Below are 24235 nucleotides of genomic sequence, written 5' to 3' on the forward strand. Positions count from 1 at the left end.
TCTGATCACTCTATGCCATTGATTGTCCCCTTCTGTTCACTTACCGGTAATTAAGTGTAGGGATCTCCGTTAGGGCAGGGATCTCTGTTAGGCAGGGATCAGCAGCTTGCTTCCTGGTGCAGAATGCCAGCTGTTACTTTCAGTTTCATTCTGCACTGCAGCCAGGAGCAGGCACGTGCTGCACAGCCAGCATCAAGGAGACACGCACACAGGAGAGGAATACGGTAAGAAACTTTTTTTTTAACAGCATATGTGTAGGCTGTATTTGGACCATAAGACGCAGGGACTTTTTTCCCCCACTTCTGGGGGGAAAAAAGTGCGTCTCATGGTCTGAAAAATACGGTAATCTTTGTTCGAGATGTAGGAAGGAGGTTGGAGGAATGAGGTGGGAAGGAGGTCTACATTTTGTGGATTTGCCCGCATATTGTTCCCTTTTGGGAAAAGGTGAATGATCTCCTCACTAATTTGTTCTCTGTTCCTATACACAGCGACCCACTGACCCATCTCTTAGGAGTCCCTATAAAGGGTTTACCTAAACTGCAAACAAAATTGATGGCACAGGTGCTTACAACAGCTAAGTGCCTCAGACCTTTACGTTGTAAGGCTGATTTGGTATGTTTGGGACCAATATTACTCCTCTCATACTTAATGGTTTTCAATGCTCCCACTTGACTCGAACATGTAACCTTGTTTCTAAACAGTCAGGTTCTTTTTTTCTTTTTTGGGTTGGTCGTCAAATTTGGTTGTTTTTCTACTTTGCCATATTGATAATATATCTGAACTTGTGTGTTCACCTGTTATGACCTATAATTTGTAACTTTGAGCTTATGCACACAGTATGTTTTGTATTATTTGTCTGATATAACTTTTTTTGTTTTTTTCTATATGTTGTGTTGTTTTCCTTGTATGTTAATATTTACTAAATCACAATAAAAAAATACATTTAAAAAAAAACAGAAAGGCTGACTGAAAATGTGTCTAGAGCAGGGGTGTCAAACTCTGGCCCCCAACCCTTTTTTTTTGGCCAAAGGGATTCAAAATATATACTGCAGCTGGCCTGCCGCTGCATTAAAATAAGGCCGCTAATACAATTCCTGACATCACTCACGTCTATAGACCAGCGGGTTCTCTTCCTATGCGTGGCCCTGCATTGGACTGATTTTTGTAGACGCAAATAATGCTGGGATGTTTAGTAGCGGCGCTTTTTCAATGAAGAGTGAGTATCAGCGGCAAGCCACTCATAAGATTTAGCTCCGTATTGGCCGTGTCTGGCATTTCCAGCACTCCCCCTCAGCTGTACTTTTCCCTGCTACTCCAAGGCATGGGCTTGAATGGTTGGATTTTCATAGAAGAATATTGGTATTATTAATGTTAGCCTGTGCAAGAAGGTTACTATTGAAATTTAACATAAAAAGGCTACAAAGAAAGAGAGAAACAGAGAAAAAAGGCATAGGATTTTTTCTTAAATAACATTTTTTAAAAAATTGTTAATGCCTTTTTTATTATAAGCTTGTTCCAGATTGAATGTGAAGCAAAACCTCTTTGCTTACATATGAAAAGGGTTTATATCTAATGAGGAGGAAAAATTTCCTCAATTTTTTCAATAAATTTCAGAGTTGGCCCGCAACTTTGTCTAAGTTTTTAATTTTGGCCCTCTGTGCATTTGAGTTTGACAGCCCTGGTCTAGAGTATAGCAGTTAGTTCATCAATTAAGATAAAATCCAATTGTTGATGTTTCCCCTGCTGCAGGCAAACTATTTATTAAAAAAAGTACAAAATACACGCTGTCATCAAACAAAAGCCAATTGGATTGGTTGGAAACTTCCAGCTGCTAGCCTACGTTCTCCCTTTTTTTTTATAAGGAGATATTACAGAGGAACTTAACTCTGAAAGCTGTGCCTGAAAAAAGGCAAATAACTAGTCACCAGTACTGCCAGTGGACCTCTGTAGATGGTAACTCCATCTACAGATGGTAACCATGCCAAATCTAAATTGATTCTAAGAAAACCTTTACATATCCTTGTGGACTTTAAAGGCACCTTTTCATTTGATTCACATACATGTACAACAATTCTTGAAAAAAAAATAAGTTAAAACATTAAAGCATGAGATATATCTATATCTTTCATAGATATCTGAACATACATGTGATACAAGCTTAGTCTTTAGTTTAGTTTGTTTTGATGGGTTTCACAGATTTTGCTTCTTCAGGAACTTTGAGACTGACAGTGAAATAGTACATCTCTGTTTAAAAGGCTATTTGGAGTGTTTGCTGCCAATATTCTCTGATGTAAACAAGTCTAAAAACAAGCCACACAAGACAATAATGGAGTCCGCAGATGGACCTGGATCTTTCTTCTTGATTAATACAATTGAGTATTGTTTTTTGGACAAGCGTTTTAGTCAATCTGTATCACCATATATTGGAACCTTGTCTTACATTCTCTATTTGTAATCCAAATAGCCTGTGAAGATCAGATAACAGTGAAGTTTCTGGTATATGAGGTTGCCTAGACAATCCTGTCCCTACAGCCTATAGAACTGCTCAGCTGTGCTTGTCTCGATCGATAATCTGAGATGAGTACAGGAGTTGTTCAAGAATCTGTCAGAACAGATCAATCAAGAAAGACGGCTATACAAGTCAAGGGGAGCACAGTGCGGTGCCACTACCTTGTCCCCCCCCCCTCTCCATGGAACAGAACGGCGATGTGTGTACAGCGCTCATTTATTCATCTGTCACTGGAAACCATCATAAAAGATTGTTTCCAGAGATGAAGATTTTATGTGTGTATGCTGCCTAAGGCACTGCTACTTCTGATTGCTAGTCTCAGGACAGTGTGAGATTTAGTGGTGTCACTACTCTGCTGCTCCCTGTTCTCTATGCTGGAATCTCTGACATGAGAAAAGTAAAACTCTGCCTTCACCAAGAATGCAATTTTCACATAAAAACATAGCGAAGCTAGGCATGGTAAGTCAGTAATGGTAAAAATATTAAGCTGGGGGGGATGCCACAGGCAAAAGTGCTGACTATACCTTTTCCTTTCCTTCTGCCTCTTTTCAAGCACAGCTTGCAAAGTTCAGTTCCTCTTCAAAAGTCATGTTGTGTTGTGCTTTTCCTTGTAGGCAGTAATGGAAAGATTGCCTGATATGCTTTCAGTACTGTATGTACACAGTGGATGAAAAAAAAGCTTATTCAAAGTTCCAATGGTTCATTGTTGGATATTAGGAATTCATAAAAAGCTGTTCACTTTATTGTAATGATGTATTTGTAAATACAGTACTCTTCAAATGTATTAGCCTTTTTCTATAAGACTAATGCACTTGATTACATGAAGTAATTTATGCACAAATGAAATTCTGATTGTTTCTTTTTTTTTGAATGTTCAATATTTCTACTGCAATACTTTAAAAAATGTAATCTAAACATTAGTAAGCATTATGACAAAGTGGAATATGTGTATGTGTAACTACTTAGATCCTTCATTCTCCTTTGAACTAATACAAAGATTGGGATAAATATTTTGAGAAAGTTTCAGCAAAAGATTGTAGTTATGTTTTATCATGAAGCTAGCGTTCTAATTTTGTCCGTATTTTCATGCAAAAACCGTTTGCTTTTTTTGCATTGAAATTTATACAAATACAGAAACCTGTAATATAACTGTACAATAGCACGTATTACATATATATATATATATATATATATATATTAGAATTATATATATATATATATATATATTAATTAAAGATTTCTTTGTATTTGACTTAATACAGCTACTTTGTATTGAATCCAATAGAAAATTATTTGAATTTCCCGCCACTCCCCCTGCCCGCACCGACGTCGCTGGGAAACCCCGGAGAATGTCTCTGCAGTTTCCGGCTGAAGATCGAAGAAAGAAGACGTGTCCCGAGGACCAGCAGGACGCCGGGGGACCCATTGGAACAAGGTAAGTGGGGTTTTATGTTTTTAGCGACCCCAAGTGGATTACCGCTTTTAGCATGTAAAATCTACCCCGCGTCACACTCGGTATAACCGCTAGGGGTGTTAATATAAAATGCTAATAGTGGTATTTAGATAAAGTACAATTCGATACAGGGGTCACCACTATACAAATGTTGAAGCTGATGTTGTTTTCATCCTAAATAACAACAAGTAAATTAATAAATATGACTACTTCTTGGTTTTTAAAGTTATTAGTAATTCTTTCATAATTAATAGTCAAAATCAGTAAATTTATAGATCTGTGGATACAAACTAAAAACAATATGAACAAACAAGAAACAATGCTAGCTACACAACACCAAATATTGTCTAGGGGAACCTATAGCCCTAAATTATATTTTCAGCTGTGAAAATATCCTAAGAATTCTATGACTTGTATTTCCAAACCAGGATGGAACCCTTCATTGTTTTCAGGCTTCCTAAAGCTCCTGATTACTTTCCAAAGACTTAACATAAAGCTTACTGAGACTTGCATGAGCAGAAATTATGATTCCTGATGATGTGTAAGCAAGATCTCACAATCTTGTTTGTAATTTAAAGCATTGATGTTTAGCACAGTGATACCAAAGCAGTATAATGAAGGCTTGATTATGAACTCTAGCCTCAAGTGTTCATTTAAAATGTAAATGTTATTGTTTCAAAGTTAAACAATATATAATAGAACCAAGCATTACAAGTAATATTTTTTTTCCCCAGAACATACCAAGTTCCAATATTTTATGACTACATATATAAGCCCAGTGAATGTGCTTTTGACTAAGGACACTTAAAAATATATATTTCAAGAACATAAAACGGTCCCTTAGTAACTTGCAAATTATAGTGAGGCTCTGTAAATCCATTCACAACATGTTTCGCAAATTAACTTTACTGCTTCAGCATCATGTCAACAATAATACAGGTAGTCCCCTGGGTTACATACGAGATAGGAACTGTAGGTTTGTTCTTAAGTTGAATTTGTATGTAAGTCAGAACAGGTACATTCTTTTAATAAATTAGGACAGATGTTTGTCTTAACACGTTAGGCAGCATGGTGTCAGTTACTGTATAAAATCCTCACTGTGAGTTAATCACAAACATAGCAAAAAACAAAGCAATAAAAAACTTTATGGAGCTTAGACATTCATTTACTTCTGGAGCAAGCTAAGCTTTGATATACAAAAAGAAACAACTGCAGAGTTTGTCTTGGTCATTAAAGAGTTACAGGATGTTTTGCGGATGAGATCAGACAAAACCTCAGCTGTGTTTAGCAAAAGACTTCTTGTGCAAATCATCCAAACCACCCAGCCAGTGGATGCGGATATGCTACTGCATACATCTCTTTATCACAAACGGGAACTAAAAAAACCTTTTCTTTCCAGTATCCATCTTTTACCAACAAAATAAATATCATTAAGTCATCTCTTAAGATCTGTTTCTCAGTATCGCCAAACTACCCCTCAATCTAAGTCTGGTCATCCCATCTCAGCCTCCTACCAGTCAATACTACTCTCTTTTAAACGATGAGTATTCCTAAAGCTTTATAATAACCCATTGGCTTCTTACCCATAATGGATATATATATAGAATATTCTCAATTCTTTGAGAGAAGGTCCAAATTAGACTAAGGATATTTCAGAAAACACACTAAAATGAGCCAATTCCCCAACCAGTTTTGGGAATGAGAATATTGGGAACCTCATGTCTAGAGCAGGCATCTAGAACAATATAGTTTATAAATTGAATTTATGTTTATTGACACTCTGATTGTATACACTAATAAACACAATAACATCAAAAAAATTATGCCAAAAAAAGCCTGTCTTTCTCTCTCCAAATTTCCCAATAATATACAGTATTTATATAGCGCTGACATATTAAACAGCGCTGTACAAAGTCCATAGACATGTCAGCTGTCCCTCAAAAGAGCTCACAATCTAATGTCCCTGCCATAATTGCATGTCTTTAATAGAGTGTAAGGTCCATTCTTGGGGGAAGCCAATTAATCTAACTGCATATTTTTGGAATGTGGAAGGAAACCGGAGTACCCAGAGAAAACCCACGCAAACACGGGAAGAACCTGCAAACTCCATGCAGTGCCTGAGATACGAACCTGAGATCTAGCACTGCAAAGGCCAGAGTGCTCTGAGCCACCCTGCTTCCAGTATAACATACTTGTTAGATTTCCCAACTATGTATTGGGAAATGTTTTACTGCTCTTACTGCTTTTTACTGTATAAATAATGCTGTTCAATTATACTTTTCAGAAGAAAATTTCAAACAAAAGGTACATTTTCAGGGTACTGTTTAGGCACATTTACTATTTTTTATGATTTCTGTAACAAATCAAATCTTCACCTTTTTTAATTGAGGTCCACCCTGAATAAAGAATAAAAAAAAAATAAAAAATAAAAAAAAAACATACATAGCTGACTGAGCTGATTAGGATTTCCTGTACCACTGCACAGTTAGTTGGTAAATCTTTAAAGTGGGTATAAAAAAAATATATTTAAAAAAAACAAATGAAAAGGCCTTTCAGTATCCCGTTTAATCAATTTAGACATCAGTGTTGGTACAGTGTGAATTAAATGTTTTCTTTTGACTGTCCTAAAAGTCTAGCCAAAATTTTCTTTCTAGTTCTCTACAGATTGGGAAACTATTCTATAATTTTGGTCAGTTTTTAAATGTTATCTTCATCTTAATTAGATATTCTCTTTGTGGTCGCTGGGAAAGAAAGCAAGTAAAACCTCTCCAACAAAGCAACAAAATATTTTTTGTAAAGTGGAGGATATTAATTGCTGCTAGTGTTTTATGACATTAAAAACCCAGGGAAATATCCTAGCCTTACCTTACCTACCCAAAACTTAAAGATACATTTGGCCATTACCTAGAAACCCAGTGATCTGCTAACTATAACCAACTCCTCTCACAGAGACTAGATGCCTACAGACCCATTCAAGTCTAGGTTCTCTGATAGATTCAGTCTTGACATGGCTGGATCAGTTACTAGTTTTATCTACCCTGGCAGCAGAGCCTTTTGCCCAGTGACAGTTCTCCCCACTGCAGCCACCCACTACTCTAATGACTTCAACTCTACACTTTCCACCTCCCACTATTTTTCTAGAGAGCTCAAAAAGTGCTGCACATTTTAAACCACTGCAACATTTGATAACAGGGATCTCATTCAAGTGTTTCAAATGTGTTTAAATCCCAAAGAAAAGATATATTATTGTGAAGTCCAACTGAAATATTATGCAATATTTCCCTTCTATTCCTGTTTTAATGACAAATCAACATTTTTAATTTTTACATTAATTTTAGTCCTAGTGACATTGGTCACCAGGAAAAACACAGAGAATGAATCTCCCTCTTTAAAGGGGTTTCAACTCTTTTTTTTAAACTATGAAAAAGTTCAGGCTCTAGATACACTAATAGGAATTGTATTATTCACTGACCTATGTTAGGTGCTGACATTTCAGTGCTGAGTTTTATTTTGGGTAAATTGTAAAAAAAAGAGTTTCACTCACGACTTCTTGTTCTGTTTCAAAGCCAAAACGGTTTTTGAACAAGCTCCTTCTTCTGGCACTGGGCTTTGGAACACCTTATCCAGTCCTGGTGCCTCTTCAGAGTCAGTGATCACATCTGCTGTTTCACCATTCAGTGAGTCACTTTCACATAATACATTTCCATCCAATGTGTCTAAGCTCTCTTTGGATCCCCGCTCCATCAAAGGCAACTCTGTTTGTGTCCCAACAGTAATACGCAAAGAGGTCATCTCTTGTACGCTTTCCTTAGGCTCACTGTAGAAAAAGATGGAATGTTTACACATCAAAGACATGCATTTAAATAAATGGCCAACAATGGTTGAATTTCCAATAACACCCACTTATCTTACTTTGTATTCAGCAACTATATAAAAATAGGCCATTGTTTCGGTTGGGTACATTAGAAGTGTTCTGAACATATATGTTTTACTCTGGTGCTAATGCAACAATACACAGCTACATTTTTGAAAATTCTACATTTGAAAAAGTCAGTTCTTAAAATAATAACTCCTTCTTGTTAAGAAATTATAGGACACACACAACAGCCCCGCAACTGCCTAGGAGTTTGGCAGAGGAAATATAAATAGCATTTGGCCATGCTATTTCCAGATCTGTATCTGAGATTTACCATCAGTAACTGTAATTTACAATTTGATTCTACTATGTACTTTATTTCAGCAGAAAGAAAAACATTTTCTCATACGTGATCACAATCCAAAATATACCCCCAGGACAAAGCAAACTTTGTCTCTAAACTTTTGACTGCACCAGGAGAATTTCCTATCCAGCCACAACCTATTTATTGACCAAGGTTACCACTTTAGTTGTGTCTGCTAAAATCCTATTGTCTTGGTTTGTCACCTTGAAGGAAATGGCCTCAGGACTAAGTATAATAATTTCTGAACTAATTGCTCTTTTCATCTTTTACTGGTCATCTGGTATAGGCAAAAATAAGTGTAGATGTTTGGCTATAGTGGGATAATTGATGGTACCAAATGTATTCAAATGTGAATGGTTAATTATTCCTTTGGGGAGACAAACCAGGAAGTCTTCTAGTTAATAAATTGAATCCCAGGCCTAAAATTCACTCCCTTCCTAAAATCAAACTTAGGGGTGGTAGGCTGACGCAAAACCCTGAAAAAATGTTAGCTGCTTTTGAAGTTTTCCATAAAAATTTATATAGCTCATCAGATTCAGGTCCCCACTAAGGGGTTGCCACCTTTCTCCAAAGGGTCAACTTACCTAAATTAAAGCCCAAGCACACAAATATTGAAGAAGCCCTTCACAACTGAGGAAATGATAATAGTTCTTAACTATTCTTGCTCAAAATGGGAAGCTCCCCTGGCCCAGATGGTTTCTCTAATGTGTACTTTAAGACCTTTAGCTCCATTTTAGTTCCACATCTGGTGGATTATTTTAACTTTCTAGGAGAATGCTCCTAAGATCATGTTAAAGATTCTTTCAGTGCGTCTTGGTTCCTTTTTAGGGGCTTATATCCATCCAGACCAGGTGAGTTTTATGCAACATAGACAGGCCCCTGACCAAACGAAACGAGCAACAGATGTAATATCAGTTGTGAAATGAAATTGGGATGGGGGTCCCTCATGAAAGGCAATGCTGATTTCTACTGATCTCCAGAAAGCCTTTGATAGTCTTTCTTGGCCTTACTTATTCCAGGTCCTATCGACTATGGATTTTGGTCCTTACTTTAATAATCTGTTGCTTTCCCTCTATGATACTCCGGAGGCCAAAAAATCTTTAGGGGGTTTTCTTTCTTCTACCATCCCAATTAAAAGAGGAACTAGACAAGGTTGCCCTCTGTCTACTCTTCTGTTTGCGTTTGTGATTGAACCTCTAGCGATTCCTATGCATGCTGACCAGAACAGCAAGGGAATAAAGTGTGGTCAAGTGGAGCACAAATGTGCCTTTTTTGCAGATGACATTTTAATGTATATTACATCTCCGACAACTACGCTGCCCAACCTTTTTAAACTTTTGGATGGGTTTGCTCTATGTTCTGGTCTGCAGGTAAACAGATCTAAATCTTAGGCACTTAATATTAATCTTCTGATTACGACAGTAAAATCCTTTAAAAATAAATTTGATCTTAGTTGGGATGAGAGCTCTCTTCAGTATTTGGGTATCCAATTGACCCCCTCCTATAATACTGTCTCTACAGGACCAATTATATGCCCCTCTTCAAAAAGATCCATGCGGACCTGCAGTGATGGTCTCAGTTTCCCCCTTCCTGGTTAGGACGGATAGCAACTATTAAGATGAATGTGTTACCCCGTACTCTTTAACTATTCCGTATCCTCCCAATTCAGGTCCCCCAGAGGGATATTATGCTTCTTCAGTCCAAAATAATGAAGTATATATGGGCGGGTAAAAACAGTAGAATTCAAGTGGCACAATTCTCTATGTGTACATTGCAAGGAGTTCGACCCCAATGGGTGGAACTAGAAGGTCTTGATAAATTTCATGGGTTCATAGAAGCTCCTATGTGGATAAAGAAAAAATCGAGGGGAGCTCAATTTGCTGCCCCTCCTTTTTGCATTCTGTTTAGGTATGGGATAAATATCATGATCATCCGAAGCTTTTTTCGACTCGGGCCATTAACACCACTCTGGCATAATCCGGAATCTGGAATAAATCCAGAGCATTTTTCCTGGTGGATTTCAAAAGGTTTCATGAGAATGAAAGACCTTATTGATATGTGGTCAACACTTACCCGGGAATATCTCTCCAGCAAACGGGAAGTACCTCCCAAGGAACACTTTCGGTATAGACAATTAAAATCTTATATAAATTCTGTTATCAGACAGGCTCCAAAACCTATCCGGTCATCCCTGTTTGAGAGTACCTGCTCTTCTTTAGCAGATACCAAAGGACAAATTTCAATTATTCACTCTGCCTTCGCCTCTTCGGTGGGGAAACTTAAATATATGATATCGGGTTTAAATATACGATATTGGGAATTGGGAATATCCTGGGAATTAAAAGATTGGTGTGAGCTTACTTATAGTGTTTCCAAAGTCTCTTTATATTCTGTAGTGGTAGAGGCCAATTACAAGGTAATGCTGAGATGATGGTACCTGGTACCGGACAGGTTGGCAAACTTTTCCCGTCCGCCTGTCCACTAAGTTTTAGAGGTTGTAATTCTAGAGGTTCCATGATTCATATTTGGTGGTAATGGCTGATCGCGCAGCGCTTATGGACAGAGGTATTTAAGCTGATTTCCAAGGTTTTGAAGAGTGAGATTCCAAGCTCCCTGGATGGGGCCTTGTTTGGTAATTTAAGTTTTGTTCTTTCTAAGCCGGCGTTAGAGCTAGAGGCAGGAAGAATCTCTCTAGCAAAAGCTTGGAAAACAAACACAATACCTCTGGACCCCATCTTCACAAAACTGAATTGGGTTATGATCAACGACAGACTCACCCACTCTTTAAAGAATTACTTGGTTAAATTTGATGATGTCTGGGAGCCTGGATCTCTTCTTTGCCCTTCTCACTTTTCTTTTTTTTTCTTTCTTCCTTTTTTTTCCTCTTGTTTTTGTTACACTAATGAGACGTAATTATAAAAATTGACCCATGGCTTTTTTATTTTTGACTCGTTTATTATCAGTTGTTCATTTTATTGCAATATTTCAAGCCACTTATATAATTTTCATGTGTTTCTCAATTGTCACTGTTGTGCTATTTTATTGTCAACTTGCCTTGTTTAAAACTCAATAAAAATATTGAAATACAAATGAGAATGGTTAACATATTTCAAGATAGTACAGGTAGTCCCCGGTTAAAGAACATCCGACATACGGACAACTACTAGTTCCAATGGGACTTCCCTGCTGGAAGGAGGTGGTTTGCATGACTTGCAGAAGAAATCATTTGCTAAACACAGCTGAGGTTGTGGGTGATCTTTAGGACTGAAACTCTTTATGCAGCCTCTTGTAACTCTTTAATGACCAAGACAAACTCTGCAGTTGGTTCTTTTTGCATATCAAAGCACAGCTTGCTCCAGAAGTTATTTATTGCCTAAGCTCCAGTTTCCTCAAGCCCAAAATATCTTCACAAATATTACCCCCAAACTTTTCTGGCATATTTTTCAGAAAATAAGAGAGGGGTTCTAATTGCTTTCCACTGATCTGTTCCTTTCAGTTCAACTGTGGTTTTTTACACATTTCTCCTCTGTTGTTGAGAAGTATGCAAAAGGCACCCTGTTGATGATGGGTTATTCAAACTTAGTTATTGATCCCAAACTTGATAATTCCTCTATTACACTGATCCAGGACACTGACATCTAACTATGGACAATCCTCGGCTTTCTCAGAGCTATTGACCCGCCACCAGTGGTTTGATTGTGCAGGGAATTTATTCCCACCACCAAGGAACATTCATATTATTTCGCAACACATGGTAGTTTTACGCGAATAAACCATATATTTGTACAACAACACTTTTTGCCCCAAAGTTCTAAATGTAAAATTTTGACAACCCCATGGTCTGACCACTCTCTGGTGTTAATGCACTGAAATTCTTTGACTCCTAAGTCGAAGGCGTTTTACTGGGGCCCTAATGACGCGTTATTCTCATCATCTGAAGTGACTAAGGTGATAGAACAGGCATTAATTCAATATTTTGATCTGAATAGTTTCTCGGTGACGTCACCAATTACACTTTGGGACGCCCACAAGACCACGTTACATGGAATTATAATTCAATTATCCTCTCGCTAGAGAGTAGGCTGAAAAATAATCTGTCCAGACTACTGTACAAGGAAATTCATCAAGTGAGGGTGGAGCTGAATGACTTATTAGACGTAAAAGTTGAGAAACAAACCAGATAGCTAAGTTACTATCTCCCAAACAAGGTCTTTCGGATTCCATAAAACTAAGAAAGTATAATGATCAGATTACAGCCAACCTGATAACTATCTGTTCCTATGTTTACTGGTGTACTCTCTAATGCTTATGGTCCAGGTGGTACCTTTAGTAAGCTGATAAGTTTTTCTCAGGCCTGTCTTTGCCAGTTTTAAATGAGAGCTTGGCGGAAACGATGGAAGCTGAGATAAAGTTGGAGGAAGTACTAATGGTGATCAAAACCTTAAAACTCTCAAAATCACCGGGGCAGCATGGGTTTTCAGCATTATATTACAAAAAATTTGCAGAAATTTTAGCCTCCAAACTAGTGGATATGTTTAATTTTTTGAGAGATCACCCGGACCATTCTATTTCGTCTCTTTTGGCCTATATTTAGTTGATACCAAAGCTTGAGAAAGACTCCTTGGACCTTCCCAATTATAGGCCAATTTCCTTACTAAATATTGATGTCAAAATTTTGACAAAAATTTTGGCCACTGGACTTAATAAATTCTTGGATAAATTGATATATATAAACCAAGTCGGCTTTGTGAAGCTTTGACAAGCTTTGACAAGCCCCCGACTGTACCAGGAAAATCATTAGCCTTATACATTGTATACAAAGAGATCAAACTCCCAGTATGCTATTGGCTCTTGATAACCAAAAAGCTCTCAATTCAATCTCATGGGACTATCTGTTTTATGTTCTCTCGAGATTGGGATTCCGATCGAGGTTTATGGAGTGGCTAAAGGCACTTTATTGTACACCCTCAGCGAAAGTTAGATATTCGGCTTATTTTTCTGAATCCTTCGCTATCTTCAGAGGAACAAGACAGGGGTGCCCCTTATCACCCATATTGTTTATTTTAGCATCGGAACCCTTAGCATGTTTATTTGGAGAGAATCCCAATGTTCATGGAATTGAGATAGCTGGTACCATTTACAAAATGAGTCTATTTGCAGATGATCTCCTGTTGACCATTACTCAACCCAGGATTTCAATTCCGAACCTATTCAAGATACTTAAAGAGTTTGCAAAAATATCTGGTTTAGTGGTCAATGAACAGAAGTCTGTGGATTTAAACTTAACTCTTCCTGATCAGCTATGTAAAACTCTGCAAGACGAATTATGACTAAATGGAGCTCCTATTCTATTTCTTCGATAGGTAGGATCAATTCTGTTAAGATGACAGTACTTCCTAAATTACTGTATTATTTTAGGACACCTCCAGTCCCAGGCCCCTACGCACATGCTGAAGGCATTTTAGAAAGTTTTTTATATGCAATACCAAACAATCTAGAATATCACAGAACACTTTGTATGCTCACAAAAGGTGGATTGGGCATACCAAATATCATAAAATATTACCAGGCGGCCCAAATAGCCCCATTGACCTTGTTTTATAGAGGCCATAAGGCCCCACCCTGGGTTTACTTGATTTGGTTTCTCTAATTGATGTACGTTCGCTCCCCTGGCTCCCTTACAAATTACGCCCGACAACCATGAGTGTTCATTTGGGACGGATACTCAAAGTATGGGATGGAATCACGTATTCGGCTGGATTAATGTCCCCACACCTGCCTCTTCTTACAGTCCAACGCAATCCCCTATTTCAGCTGGGATTGGAATTGCCAGAGGTCTTTAATTGGTGGAAGGCTCACAATTATGGGACAGTTTATTCTCTTATAGGGAGGAATTCTATTATTAGTTGGGAGGAGATTCGTTCAACTCCCCAGGCTCTGATTATAGAACTTTTTTGTTATTTGCAACTGAGACATTGGATCAACGCTCTGATTCGGGGAGTGGACCTCTCAATGAAGGTAAAGCGTACCTAAACTCAGAAATTTCACTTTACATATATGGGTAGACAACTCTTTTATGTAAGGTAAAAATTCAGTTTGTTTTTTTTTTTAAGTGCAACACCCTTTTTAAAAAAAAAAAGGGTGCAGCACCACCCCCCTAATTCTCTATCGCCTAGGTGATTGAGAATTAATGAGAGCGCAAAGCCTCCCAGGATACCTATGTCACACATCCCAGGAGGCTCTTGGTTGCTCCTTCTGCGGATTCTTTTTGTAAATGAGTCACTGCACGCGCAGTGAGATCGCCAAGTTTTTTTCCAACATACGTCACCCGGTCTCGTGCCTGGGTCGGGTAACGTAGGAAGAAGAACCAGGAAGAAGAGATGAAGATGGCGGCCCCCCAAGACGGATGCTGGGGCAAGGCGGGACCAGATGAAAAACATCTCAGCACCGGTCGACTGCGCTGCAGGATTGAAGGTAAGTGGGTTGTTTTTTTGTTTTGGGCATTTTTCAGTTTACTGTTTCTTTAACTTTGTTTGAACAAGTATGTTTTAAAACAGCGGTCGTCAACCGGTGGTCCGTGAAAAACTTTTGTTGGTCTGCAGCTCTGGCTGGTGCACCCTCAAACGGGGTCAGAAGAAGGACCTTGCTGGAGGGGGCACACCGGTCAGAGCCGCGGACCATGTCCCCCGTACAAATTCCTGGCACACAACCCGCCCACTCCCATCGCAGGCTCAGATCTAACTTTAGTGGTCCACGGGACCAAAAAGGTTGGCGACCCCTGACGGCTAACACCCATCCTGCACCGTCTTATCCATTCGGACCAGAGTGGTTTCCTTCCATTTAGAGAGGCAAGGGATAACACTACTCGCACGCTGAACTTGATCCACCACGTGACTGTACATAAAATTCCTTCTATGATCTTCTCGGCAGACACTGAATAAGCATTAGTTCGCGTGAACTGGACCTATATGTACCAGGTCCTTAATTTTATTGGCATTCCTAGCAAGCTTTTTACGTGGATACAGGCTCTCTATAGGAACCCTACCGCTTCTGTTCAAGTTAATGGAATTCTTTCCCGTCCGTTCTCTATTACAAATGGCACGAGACAGGGATGCCCGTTGTCTCCCCTACTCTTTTTTCTGCTCCTTGAACCCTTGCTAGGCCATATTCGCAAGAACCTAGATATTAAGGGTGTTAGGGTAGGTTCCTTTGATCACAAAGTGGCTGCGTATGCGGACTATCTTCCCTTTTATATTACTGTTCCCCAGGTGACCCTTCCCAACTTACTACTAGAGTTGCGTCGTTATGCTCAGTTCTCCGACTATAAAATCAATCTACAAAAATCAGAGGTGCTGGACATTAACTTACCACCTGAGTTACGGAAAGCATTAGCACCCTCCTTCCCGTTTAAATGGGCTCGAGGTTTTATCAGATACCTGGGCACTAATATCCCTGCTGACATTAGAAGAGTTGTAGACTTGAACTTTGTACCACTGCTTAACATCATACACAGTTATCCCCAGCGATGGCGACAACAGACCTTTTCTTGGTTTGGCCAATGTAATATCTTAAAAATGAACATCATGCCACGTCTTCTCTATTTACTGCAAACATTACCTGTACGTATACCTCTTCACTTGCTGCATAAAATTCGCTCTGAGTTCCTGAGATTTGTGTGGAACACTGAAACCCCCCGTCCTAACAAATTTATTCTTCGACTCCCAAAGGATCAAGGGGGGATGGCTTTCCCCGACCCAATACTGTACCACAGGGCGGTACATCTGACCCGATTGGTAGACTGGTGCAGACACGCCAGCTTTAAAGGATGGGTAACCTTGGAGGACGCGCAGTCTCCTATAATGCTAAGTGTTGCGGCATGGTCCCCAGTTGAGGACGCGGTTGCCCTACGCCGACACCCCCTTATAGGCGAGACGCTTAAAATGGTGGCGAGGTATTTCCGCACGGAAGGAATTAATGTATTCCCCTCTCCTATGTCCCCTATTCTAGGTCACCCCAAGTTTCCGACTAGCAGGAGAGACCCAGTATATAAGATCTGGATTGAGAGCGGTGTTTATCGGGCTATCCATTTCCTACACCATTCTCACTGGTCCACTACAGACCAGCTCCAAGTAGACCATTCTCTTCCGAGTCTGGGTATCTGGAGAAAAATCAATTTCAACATTTTATAAAGTCATTGCCGCAGGCTCAAGATTTTGGCCACCCTCTTGGCCCGCTGGAGAGCATATGTGTAAATGGCGATCCCTTGAGAGGAGTGCTTTCCCATACGTATAAAATGCAACTGATGGTCCATGACCCTTCAGCGCCATATTTTGTTACTAAATGGGAGAGAGATCTTGGTATTAAATTTACCAAAGATCAAATAGAGTGTATGTTATATTACGGGCACAAAGCCTCTATCAGCAATCGTTATCAAGAGACTAATTACAAGGTGCTTACCAGGTGGTATAGAACCCCTGATCCGCTGGCGAAACTCTTTCCACACACTAGCTCAGAGTGTTGGCGATGTGGACAACACACTGGTACGCTGTTACACATATTTTGGACCTGTCCTAGACTAACTTCATTCTGGGCGGCTGTTGCTGATATTGTGCAAAAGCTGACAGAGGTGTGGATACGGGATAAACTGGAGCTTGTTCTGTTTCATGTATCAGCAATGTCGAGGAAATACTATAAAAGGTCGCTGCTGCGCCATCTGGTAAATGCGGCCAGGGCCTGCATCCCCCCGCTGTGGAGACAAACTGCTCCGCCCACTGTGCAGCAATGGTTGACCAGGGTAAACGATATTCAATATATGGAGGAGCTTATGAGTGCAGGAGACCGTTCTACACGCAGACCAACACGTACATGGTATTATTGGGACGAATTCAAGGCCACTGCAGATTATTTGCGGCTGCTCCGCCCTCCCTCTTTTCCTTTTCTGTCCCTTGCCAGCCCCTCCCCCCACCTTTTTTATTCTTCTCTTTCCCCCTTTTCTCCCCTCTCTTTTTCTCTACTTCTGAATATAAAATCAGTAACCAGTGAAAACTGATAGAAGATTGCTTACTGTTCCAACGGGAGTAATATTGTGTGCGTATAAAAGTTATTGGATCTGAATATTTCTATAAAACTGTAAGCTCCCTCATTTTTTTTTTGTTTGACAATGTCTTTTGTATTTACCTGTTTGAATTATGTAAATGTCTGTTTTTATTGGTTGCTAATAGAAATATTAATAAAAAAAAAAAAAGAACGCCTTTATGTCCAAAATGAATAACTATTTTATACTTAAGGCTGTCTGAAGTCACTAGGGCGTCATTTCATTCTTACAATTCCCAATGGGAAAGGGAGTTAGGTGACACAAAATCAGATGAATGGTTTAGTACCTGGACAAAAATAGCTAAATGTTCCACAAATATTCTTACCATGGAATCTGCTTTCAAAGTGATGCTGCGGTGGTATATGGTGCCATCTAAAATGAAACATGTATCCCCAACATCGCAACTCTGTTTTAGGGGTTGTCAGGAGCTAGGTACGGACCTCAATATTTGGTGGACATGCCCTTCAGTTACAAGTTTTTGGGGTAGGGTTTTTCGTTTATTGAGCACTATATTCTCCAGGCCTGTGTGTAGGGACCCCTGGGTGGCTTTGTTACAATTTTCAATTTCAATTGTGTACACATACTAAGTGCAGCAAAACAAACGATCACCAAAAATTGGAAAACTCAAGCTTTTCCCTTTTTTGAGGTCTTAAAACGGGTGGATAATATATTTCTTAATGAAAATCTCTCTAGTATGTGGCGGGTTTACTCTTTGCCAGAAGTGTTCTGATTACCTTCTAGGTCAGAATAATCTTCATTTATTGTTATTTTGAGATTTATCCCATACATTTTCTCAGGTGTGATATTGGGCTTACCCTCCCTCCTCGCCGCTCTTTTTTCTTTTTAGTTTTCTGTTGGGTTGGGTATAGTTGTATTTTGGAAAAATGTTTGTTCCTTGTTTGTGATTCTATTTTTGTAAACTCAGTATTGTGCTATGACTTGTAATATGCATACTGCATTGTTTCTATTGTTGTTTTTTATGTTTTTTTTCTTCCTTACATATTTGTTTAAAAAATTTAAATTAAAAATGATAGAAACCAAAAAAGTAGAAATTTTATCAACAGAGATTATCATTGAGATTTAGGGATCATTTTCAACACATCCAGTTGATAACTCAGTTATGAGAGATCCTGTGACGACTCATAGTCAAAATCAAAAAGATTTTACCAAATGGTCTGTGATAACAAAGTCATGTTAGTTTTAGGGCCTGGAGGTGAATGGGGGAAGAAGTGTGTAAATCCTGCAAAACTTATATATCTCAGAATTCAATTTATATCTAAAATATCATAGTCTGAATTTAGCTGAACTGTATACCATATTTTGTACCATCTGCTGTATTCTCTGTATTAATAACGCCGGATACAATGTCTGTTGTCTGTGTATGTTTTACTACGATTGTAATTTCAACCTAGCAGCTGACGTTTATTTAAGAAATAGATAACATTTCCCTGATAGACTGAAGATGGTCTGACTGGTCAGAAAGTATATTTATATTAGAACTGTGCCTTACTTTGACACCCAGCATGGATAACACTCACAATCCATAATTATCATATAAATTGAAAAACATATATATTATATATTATTACCTGCAAGTTTTTGATGGTGTAATGGCATCTCTCAAAGACTGTAACACAGAGGACTTTGAATTACCTGTTTTAGAATTAAATATACTGTTATAATATATACTAAAATAATTTTATTTTTAGTTTACATAAATTGCTCATACACTATATAAACCTATTCTGCGTAAATATGGATATATGGATAAATTGCCTGCTATTGCCAATGCTTCAAACACAATTTATTAAGTATTGGTAATATATAAACTATTGAGTCTCCTAACGGATATAACAAATTTCACTACATATGGGTACAGCTGAGATTTCAGGAAGTGCTTTTGATTATCTGGGCCTTACTGGAATGCTAGAGGGTGATATTAAGTTGGAGAATCTCTTTGTTATTAGGGGTATAAAGCAGCTAAAATTGACATTTTCCTAAAACATTCCCTGGTGGAGAACCAATTCCTGCCATTAACCCCCCTAGCGGTAATCCCGAGTGTGACTGGGGGTGGGAAAACAATGCAAAAAGCGGTAACCCCGAGTCACACTCGGGGTAACTTTAGGGGTCCCCCTTACCTTAGCCCCGCGATCCAGCAGCGTTCGCACAATCCCGCTGTGATGCCGAGGCGCTTCTCCATCAGGGGGCGTGGCCGGGCGGGAAATTTAAAAGCAGATTACCGAGTAATCTGCTTTTAAATACCGCCTGGGTCCCCAGCACCCTGCTGCACGCATCTGCAGTTAGATGCGATGCACCATGCAGGATTTCTGCATGGTGCATCCATTTCTCTGGGCAGGATTCCAGATGGTGAACACAGTGGACCATGCCTGTGCAATAAGTATAAGCCCAGCCATTTGCAGCCTCTATTGGAAGCCTATATGACAATATGACACAGGGACAGTAACTGCATCAGAACATTCATCAAAATTAGGAGCATTTTTGAAAAAATATTTTTCCATGTTAGATCAAGTAGTGATAATTAAAAACTCTTGGACTAATGGAGATAATAGATACGATTCCCTAAAATTTCATGCTGTAGACCCAAGTTAAATGTACTGGAAACTTATCCAAAGTGATGGAAATCCTCTTTTCGATGTCACCATTTCCTCTTTATTACTGTTGTGGTGACAACTCAAAATTTTGGATTTTCTCTCAGTTTCCATTTCAATGACAATGAAGATTAAATTTCTGCAAAAGTAACAGTGCAGTTTTGAAATGATATAAACGTGAAAACGTACATGGGATTTTACCAATTGGGTTTAAATTTACTTTAACTTGGGTCATTACCAACCCAGTATGTCAGGTAATCAGCCTGTATATCAGAAATCAAATTTATTATCTATTCGATTTTATTCTATGCTATTTTTAAACTGTCAGCTCTGCGTTCATTATCTTGGATGATAAGAACAGATATATGTTCATTGTATTAAACAAATTGTTTACATAGCCAGAATCACTTTATTAGGCTTCCTAATTAACGTAAGGGGCAAAGTTCAAAGTACAGTACCACATAGCAAACAAACATACGTTATAAAAAAAAAGTGAAGACTCCATAAATCTGTAGCCTGTAGGTCTGCAAATTTATACATTTTGGATGAAGAAGGTGCGAAAGGGGTCATATAAGGTACATTATTTCTAAATACAGTTACCCTTGGATACTCATGTTATTATGTTCTCTCAAACCTTTTCACCGTAATCATTTTGCAAACTAAAGCTACGTACACACGTCAGATTTTTATCGCCCGATAATCGGCATCGGCCAATTATCGGGCGAAAATCTGCCGTGTGTACAGTCGGTGTCGTCCATCGTCCGAACGACCGTCCTGCCAGATCCACGGACGATGGACGACAACCGATCCTAATGAAAGGGAAGGGGAGAGCGCGCAGCAGGGTGCCGCTCCGTGGCTCTCCCCCTCCCCTCTCCATAGAGCAAGAACGGTGCTGTATGTACAGCATCGTTCATGCATCGTGCAGTCCCTTGTCGTTGGAAAGGATCGTGAAAGATCCTTTCCAACAACAAAAATTGCAGGTGTGTACGCAGCTTAATACTAGTGAAGGGCAAAAGTGTGATATGGGCTAAAAAACACTTCAATCAATCAATACATTATGAAAGAAGACAGCATGAAGGCCATAAAAATGTCTTACTTACATGAGAGTCCAGGAGGTGAGTGAATTTCCAAGTTGTGAAGTCGTTGTAGAACATCACAAAGTACTGATTTCAGCAGCATGACCTCCTCCTCCTGTGCCCGTAAACGTCTCTCCCAATCAGCTTTTGGGCACGCATCTATAAAAAAACACATTCAGTCAGTTAATTCCCCATTACACATTTGCAATATTGATCCAATTGTAAAAAAAAACAAAAAAAACAGGTAACATTAGGAGCATGTTCAGACTAGCAGCTTTGCAAGCCATTTTATCACTCAAAACCACTTGCTCAAATAAATAACACTGGACTGAGCAGGTCCATTCATTATATTTTTTTAATGGCCAAAATAATGGAAAAAAATAAATTCTCTGCTAGGCTTTTACATTTTTTTGTAAAAGCCAAGAAGTGACAGTCTGTTACCACTCCATAGACTCTATTTATAAAACAGGGAACCTAACATTCCCTCAAACATTCCCTGGTGGGAAATTTGCAGGTCCATGTGTTTTAAAGGCAGTAATTGATTCCCACAGAGAATATTTTTGGGAATGTCAGATTACCTGTTTTATAAATATAGCCCCAAGGTGCCTGAATGACAATAGACAGGGATGGTTAAAAGATTGGTAATGCCCTATTGTTTAGTATCACTTTTTGTATTCAATAATTAGACAACACAGTGATTTGCCCTATCGTCTTGATGTGAGCAAAATATACAATATGAACAATATCTATTTTCTTTCATAATAATAATACTTATTGTAATAAACCTAATCAATCCAGGCTTTTGATGCCATCAAGTTATTATTCAAACTGTATAATTTAACAAATGTATTCAATTTTCTTTGTAATCTGAATTCTTTAAAATCTGGTGCTGCAGATTTTCACAGACCATCTAACATGCTTACTAAGTCTTATTTATTTCCAGGTGCATTTTTGTGAAGATTCATAATGTGTTATAGTGTTGACATTCTTTTTAAAGTTTTTACAGTGCATCAACACAATGCATACATGTGAAAATAGCAAGATTAAAATAGGAATCTTATACATGAGTGTGAATAGGCCCTAGGAGAATTAACTTTCCCGCATGTCAGGTGTTCCTTCCTCTGTTTCTCTGGTTTCTGCATCATCATTGTGTGTGTTCAAGCATGTGTGGTAATGCACATGTAGTTGTGAACGGGCTCATTTAATCACTTTTTCCAAACACACTGATGCCACATTTAAGCTACGTACACACTTCCAATTATTATCGTTGGAAAACGAACGACGAACGATCCTGCACGATATCTACGAACGATCGTATAGCACCGATCCTGCACATAGAGATAACGACACGATCGTTCGTAGATATTGTACACACAATAGATACGATCGTTTGAGCGATAGAGGAACTATGTGCACGACAGGAAAGTGAACGAACGTTCGTTCATTACGCATGCTCAGACCATGGACGATCAACGAACGATCGTACACACGAACGATGTTCAACGATCGTCGTCCAATCCGATCCGCCGGTCCGGTCGTTCGTTTCCAACGACTTTCCTCGTTCGTCGGCGTCGTTGGTTACTTTTTTTACGAACGTTTTTTGCCCAGTCGTTCGTTCGTCGTTCGTTTTGAACGATAAAAATTGGAAGTGTGTACGCACCTTTACACTGACCCGGGTTACTGTGGTTTATTAAACATGTGTGCTTCAATGCACATTATGATAGCGCAGCCCATTCATAAGTAAATTGTTTGCTACACAAAATTGTGCAAAGTGTGAATAGATCCTATGTTCCTGATTTATTAAAGTTCTCCAAGGCTGGAGAGAATACACTTTCATCAGTGAAACTGGGTGATCCAGCAAGCCTGTAATGTATCTGGTCCAGGATTGAAAACATTTGCTAACAAATAGCAGATTCATTTTAGGAAATCCATCCCAGGTTTCCTGGATCACCCAGATTCACTGGTAAAAGTGTATTCTCTCCAGCCTTGGAGAGGTTTTATAAATCAGGGCCTATATCTCATTGGTGAGAAAAATCTTATCCCTAAGTACCTTTAATAAACTTCCAATGTATAAATGTGACATCCACATTATAAAAACAAAGACAAACAAATAGAAGTGTAACCATATCAGCCAAAAAGATTTCTGTCATTTTTTTACGCTTACACCCATCTCACCCAGCTTCGCTTTGACTCTGCAATCTTCGCTTCTGAGTCTGCAAAGCTTACACACCCTTCTCTATGTGTGCACATTTACATACCCTACAAGTACCATTCTACCAAATACTATATTTGGATAACTTTTCTTGTAATGATTCTCTTCACATTTAACTGAAGCACAAGAATACATGTGCCTGTATCATTCTCAGGTTATCCTTTCTTCCATCCAGTAATAGTCAAAGTAGAGACCAGCTAAGAAAGACTTAAAATGAGGAAATCACAGCAAATGATCCTTTTTTAATGAGGACAAGGTAAATGCTCAACAGAAAGCAGTAACCTACAGCAACCAATGTGTACTTCATACTGTAAAGATTTTACAAGCAGCATTTTACATCCCAAGTTGAAACACATAGAATTGGAATCAATAAACTATATCAACTCTATAGCTTAAAGCTGACAGTACACTACATAGATGATGGTACATCCAAAGGTCACCATCATCCTCTGCACACTGTGGGCAGAATAAAGTCATATTCATCCCCTGCAGACTATGGGTAATACAAAATCATCATCCTCTGTAGACTATCTGCAATATAAAGTAATATTTATCCCAGGCACACTATGGGCAGTATAAATTTATAGATCTTTGTAGTATATGGCCAGAATAAAGTCATCATCATCTTTAGGAGATTATGGGCAGTATAAAGTCATTATTATGCTCTGTAGACTATATGTTGTACAAACTTATACAAGTATAAAGATATTGTAGTCTGCAGACTATGGGCAGTATACTGCCATTCTGATCCTCTGTAGACTATGGGCAGTATATTATCATCCTCTGGACATATGTCTCACCTGCAGGATGGTCCTCCTCCATAGGTTCCTTCAGCTCCCCCTCTGCTAAGTACAGGAAGAGAATTAGTAAGAACAGGCAGTGCAGCGCTACTCCCCCGGACACATTCCCTGCAGCTACCTCCCTCTGCTTCTCTTTCTTGTGCCCCTCCTGTACTTCTATGTTCCTCCCTCCCAGACAGAAGATACAATCTATTGACTGTCCCTCCCTCAGGAAACGCGTCTCACTTCCCCATTGAAGAGACTTTGACAGAGCAGAGAGCGC

At 38.9% G+C, this 24235-nt stretch overlaps 1 protein-coding gene across 3 annotated transcripts in view; it reads right to left on the minus strand.

Moving 5' to 3' along the window:
- Positions 1 to 24235, minus strand: part of EML3 (EMAP like 3) — a 76116-nt gene extending 51881 nt beyond the window's left edge. For 2 of the 3 annotated variants that reach the window (XR_011922126.1, XM_072421623.1), the window contains exons 1-4: positions 23974 to 24235; positions 20986 to 21120; positions 18866 to 18929; positions 7507 to 7779 (exon numbers count right to left, since the gene is read on the minus strand). Coding sequence is in view for 2 of the 3 variants with exons in the window: in XM_072421623.1 (XP_072277724.1) it covers positions 7507 to 7779; positions 18866 to 18929; positions 20986 to 21120; positions 23974 to 23995 (494 nt within the window). In the remaining variant the exon portion in view is untranslated. Of the gene's footprint in view, positions 1 to 7506; positions 7780 to 18865; positions 18930 to 20985; positions 21121 to 23973 lie in introns of those variants that run through there. The other variant, XM_072421624.1, reaches the window with a different exon arrangement.

This window comes from Pyxicephalus adspersus, chromosome 9, assembly GCF_032062135.1.
Source record: "Pyxicephalus adspersus chromosome 9, UCB_Pads_2.0, whole genome shotgun sequence".
NCBI classification, from domain to species: Eukaryota; Metazoa; Chordata; class Amphibia; order Anura; family Pyxicephalidae; genus Pyxicephalus; species Pyxicephalus adspersus.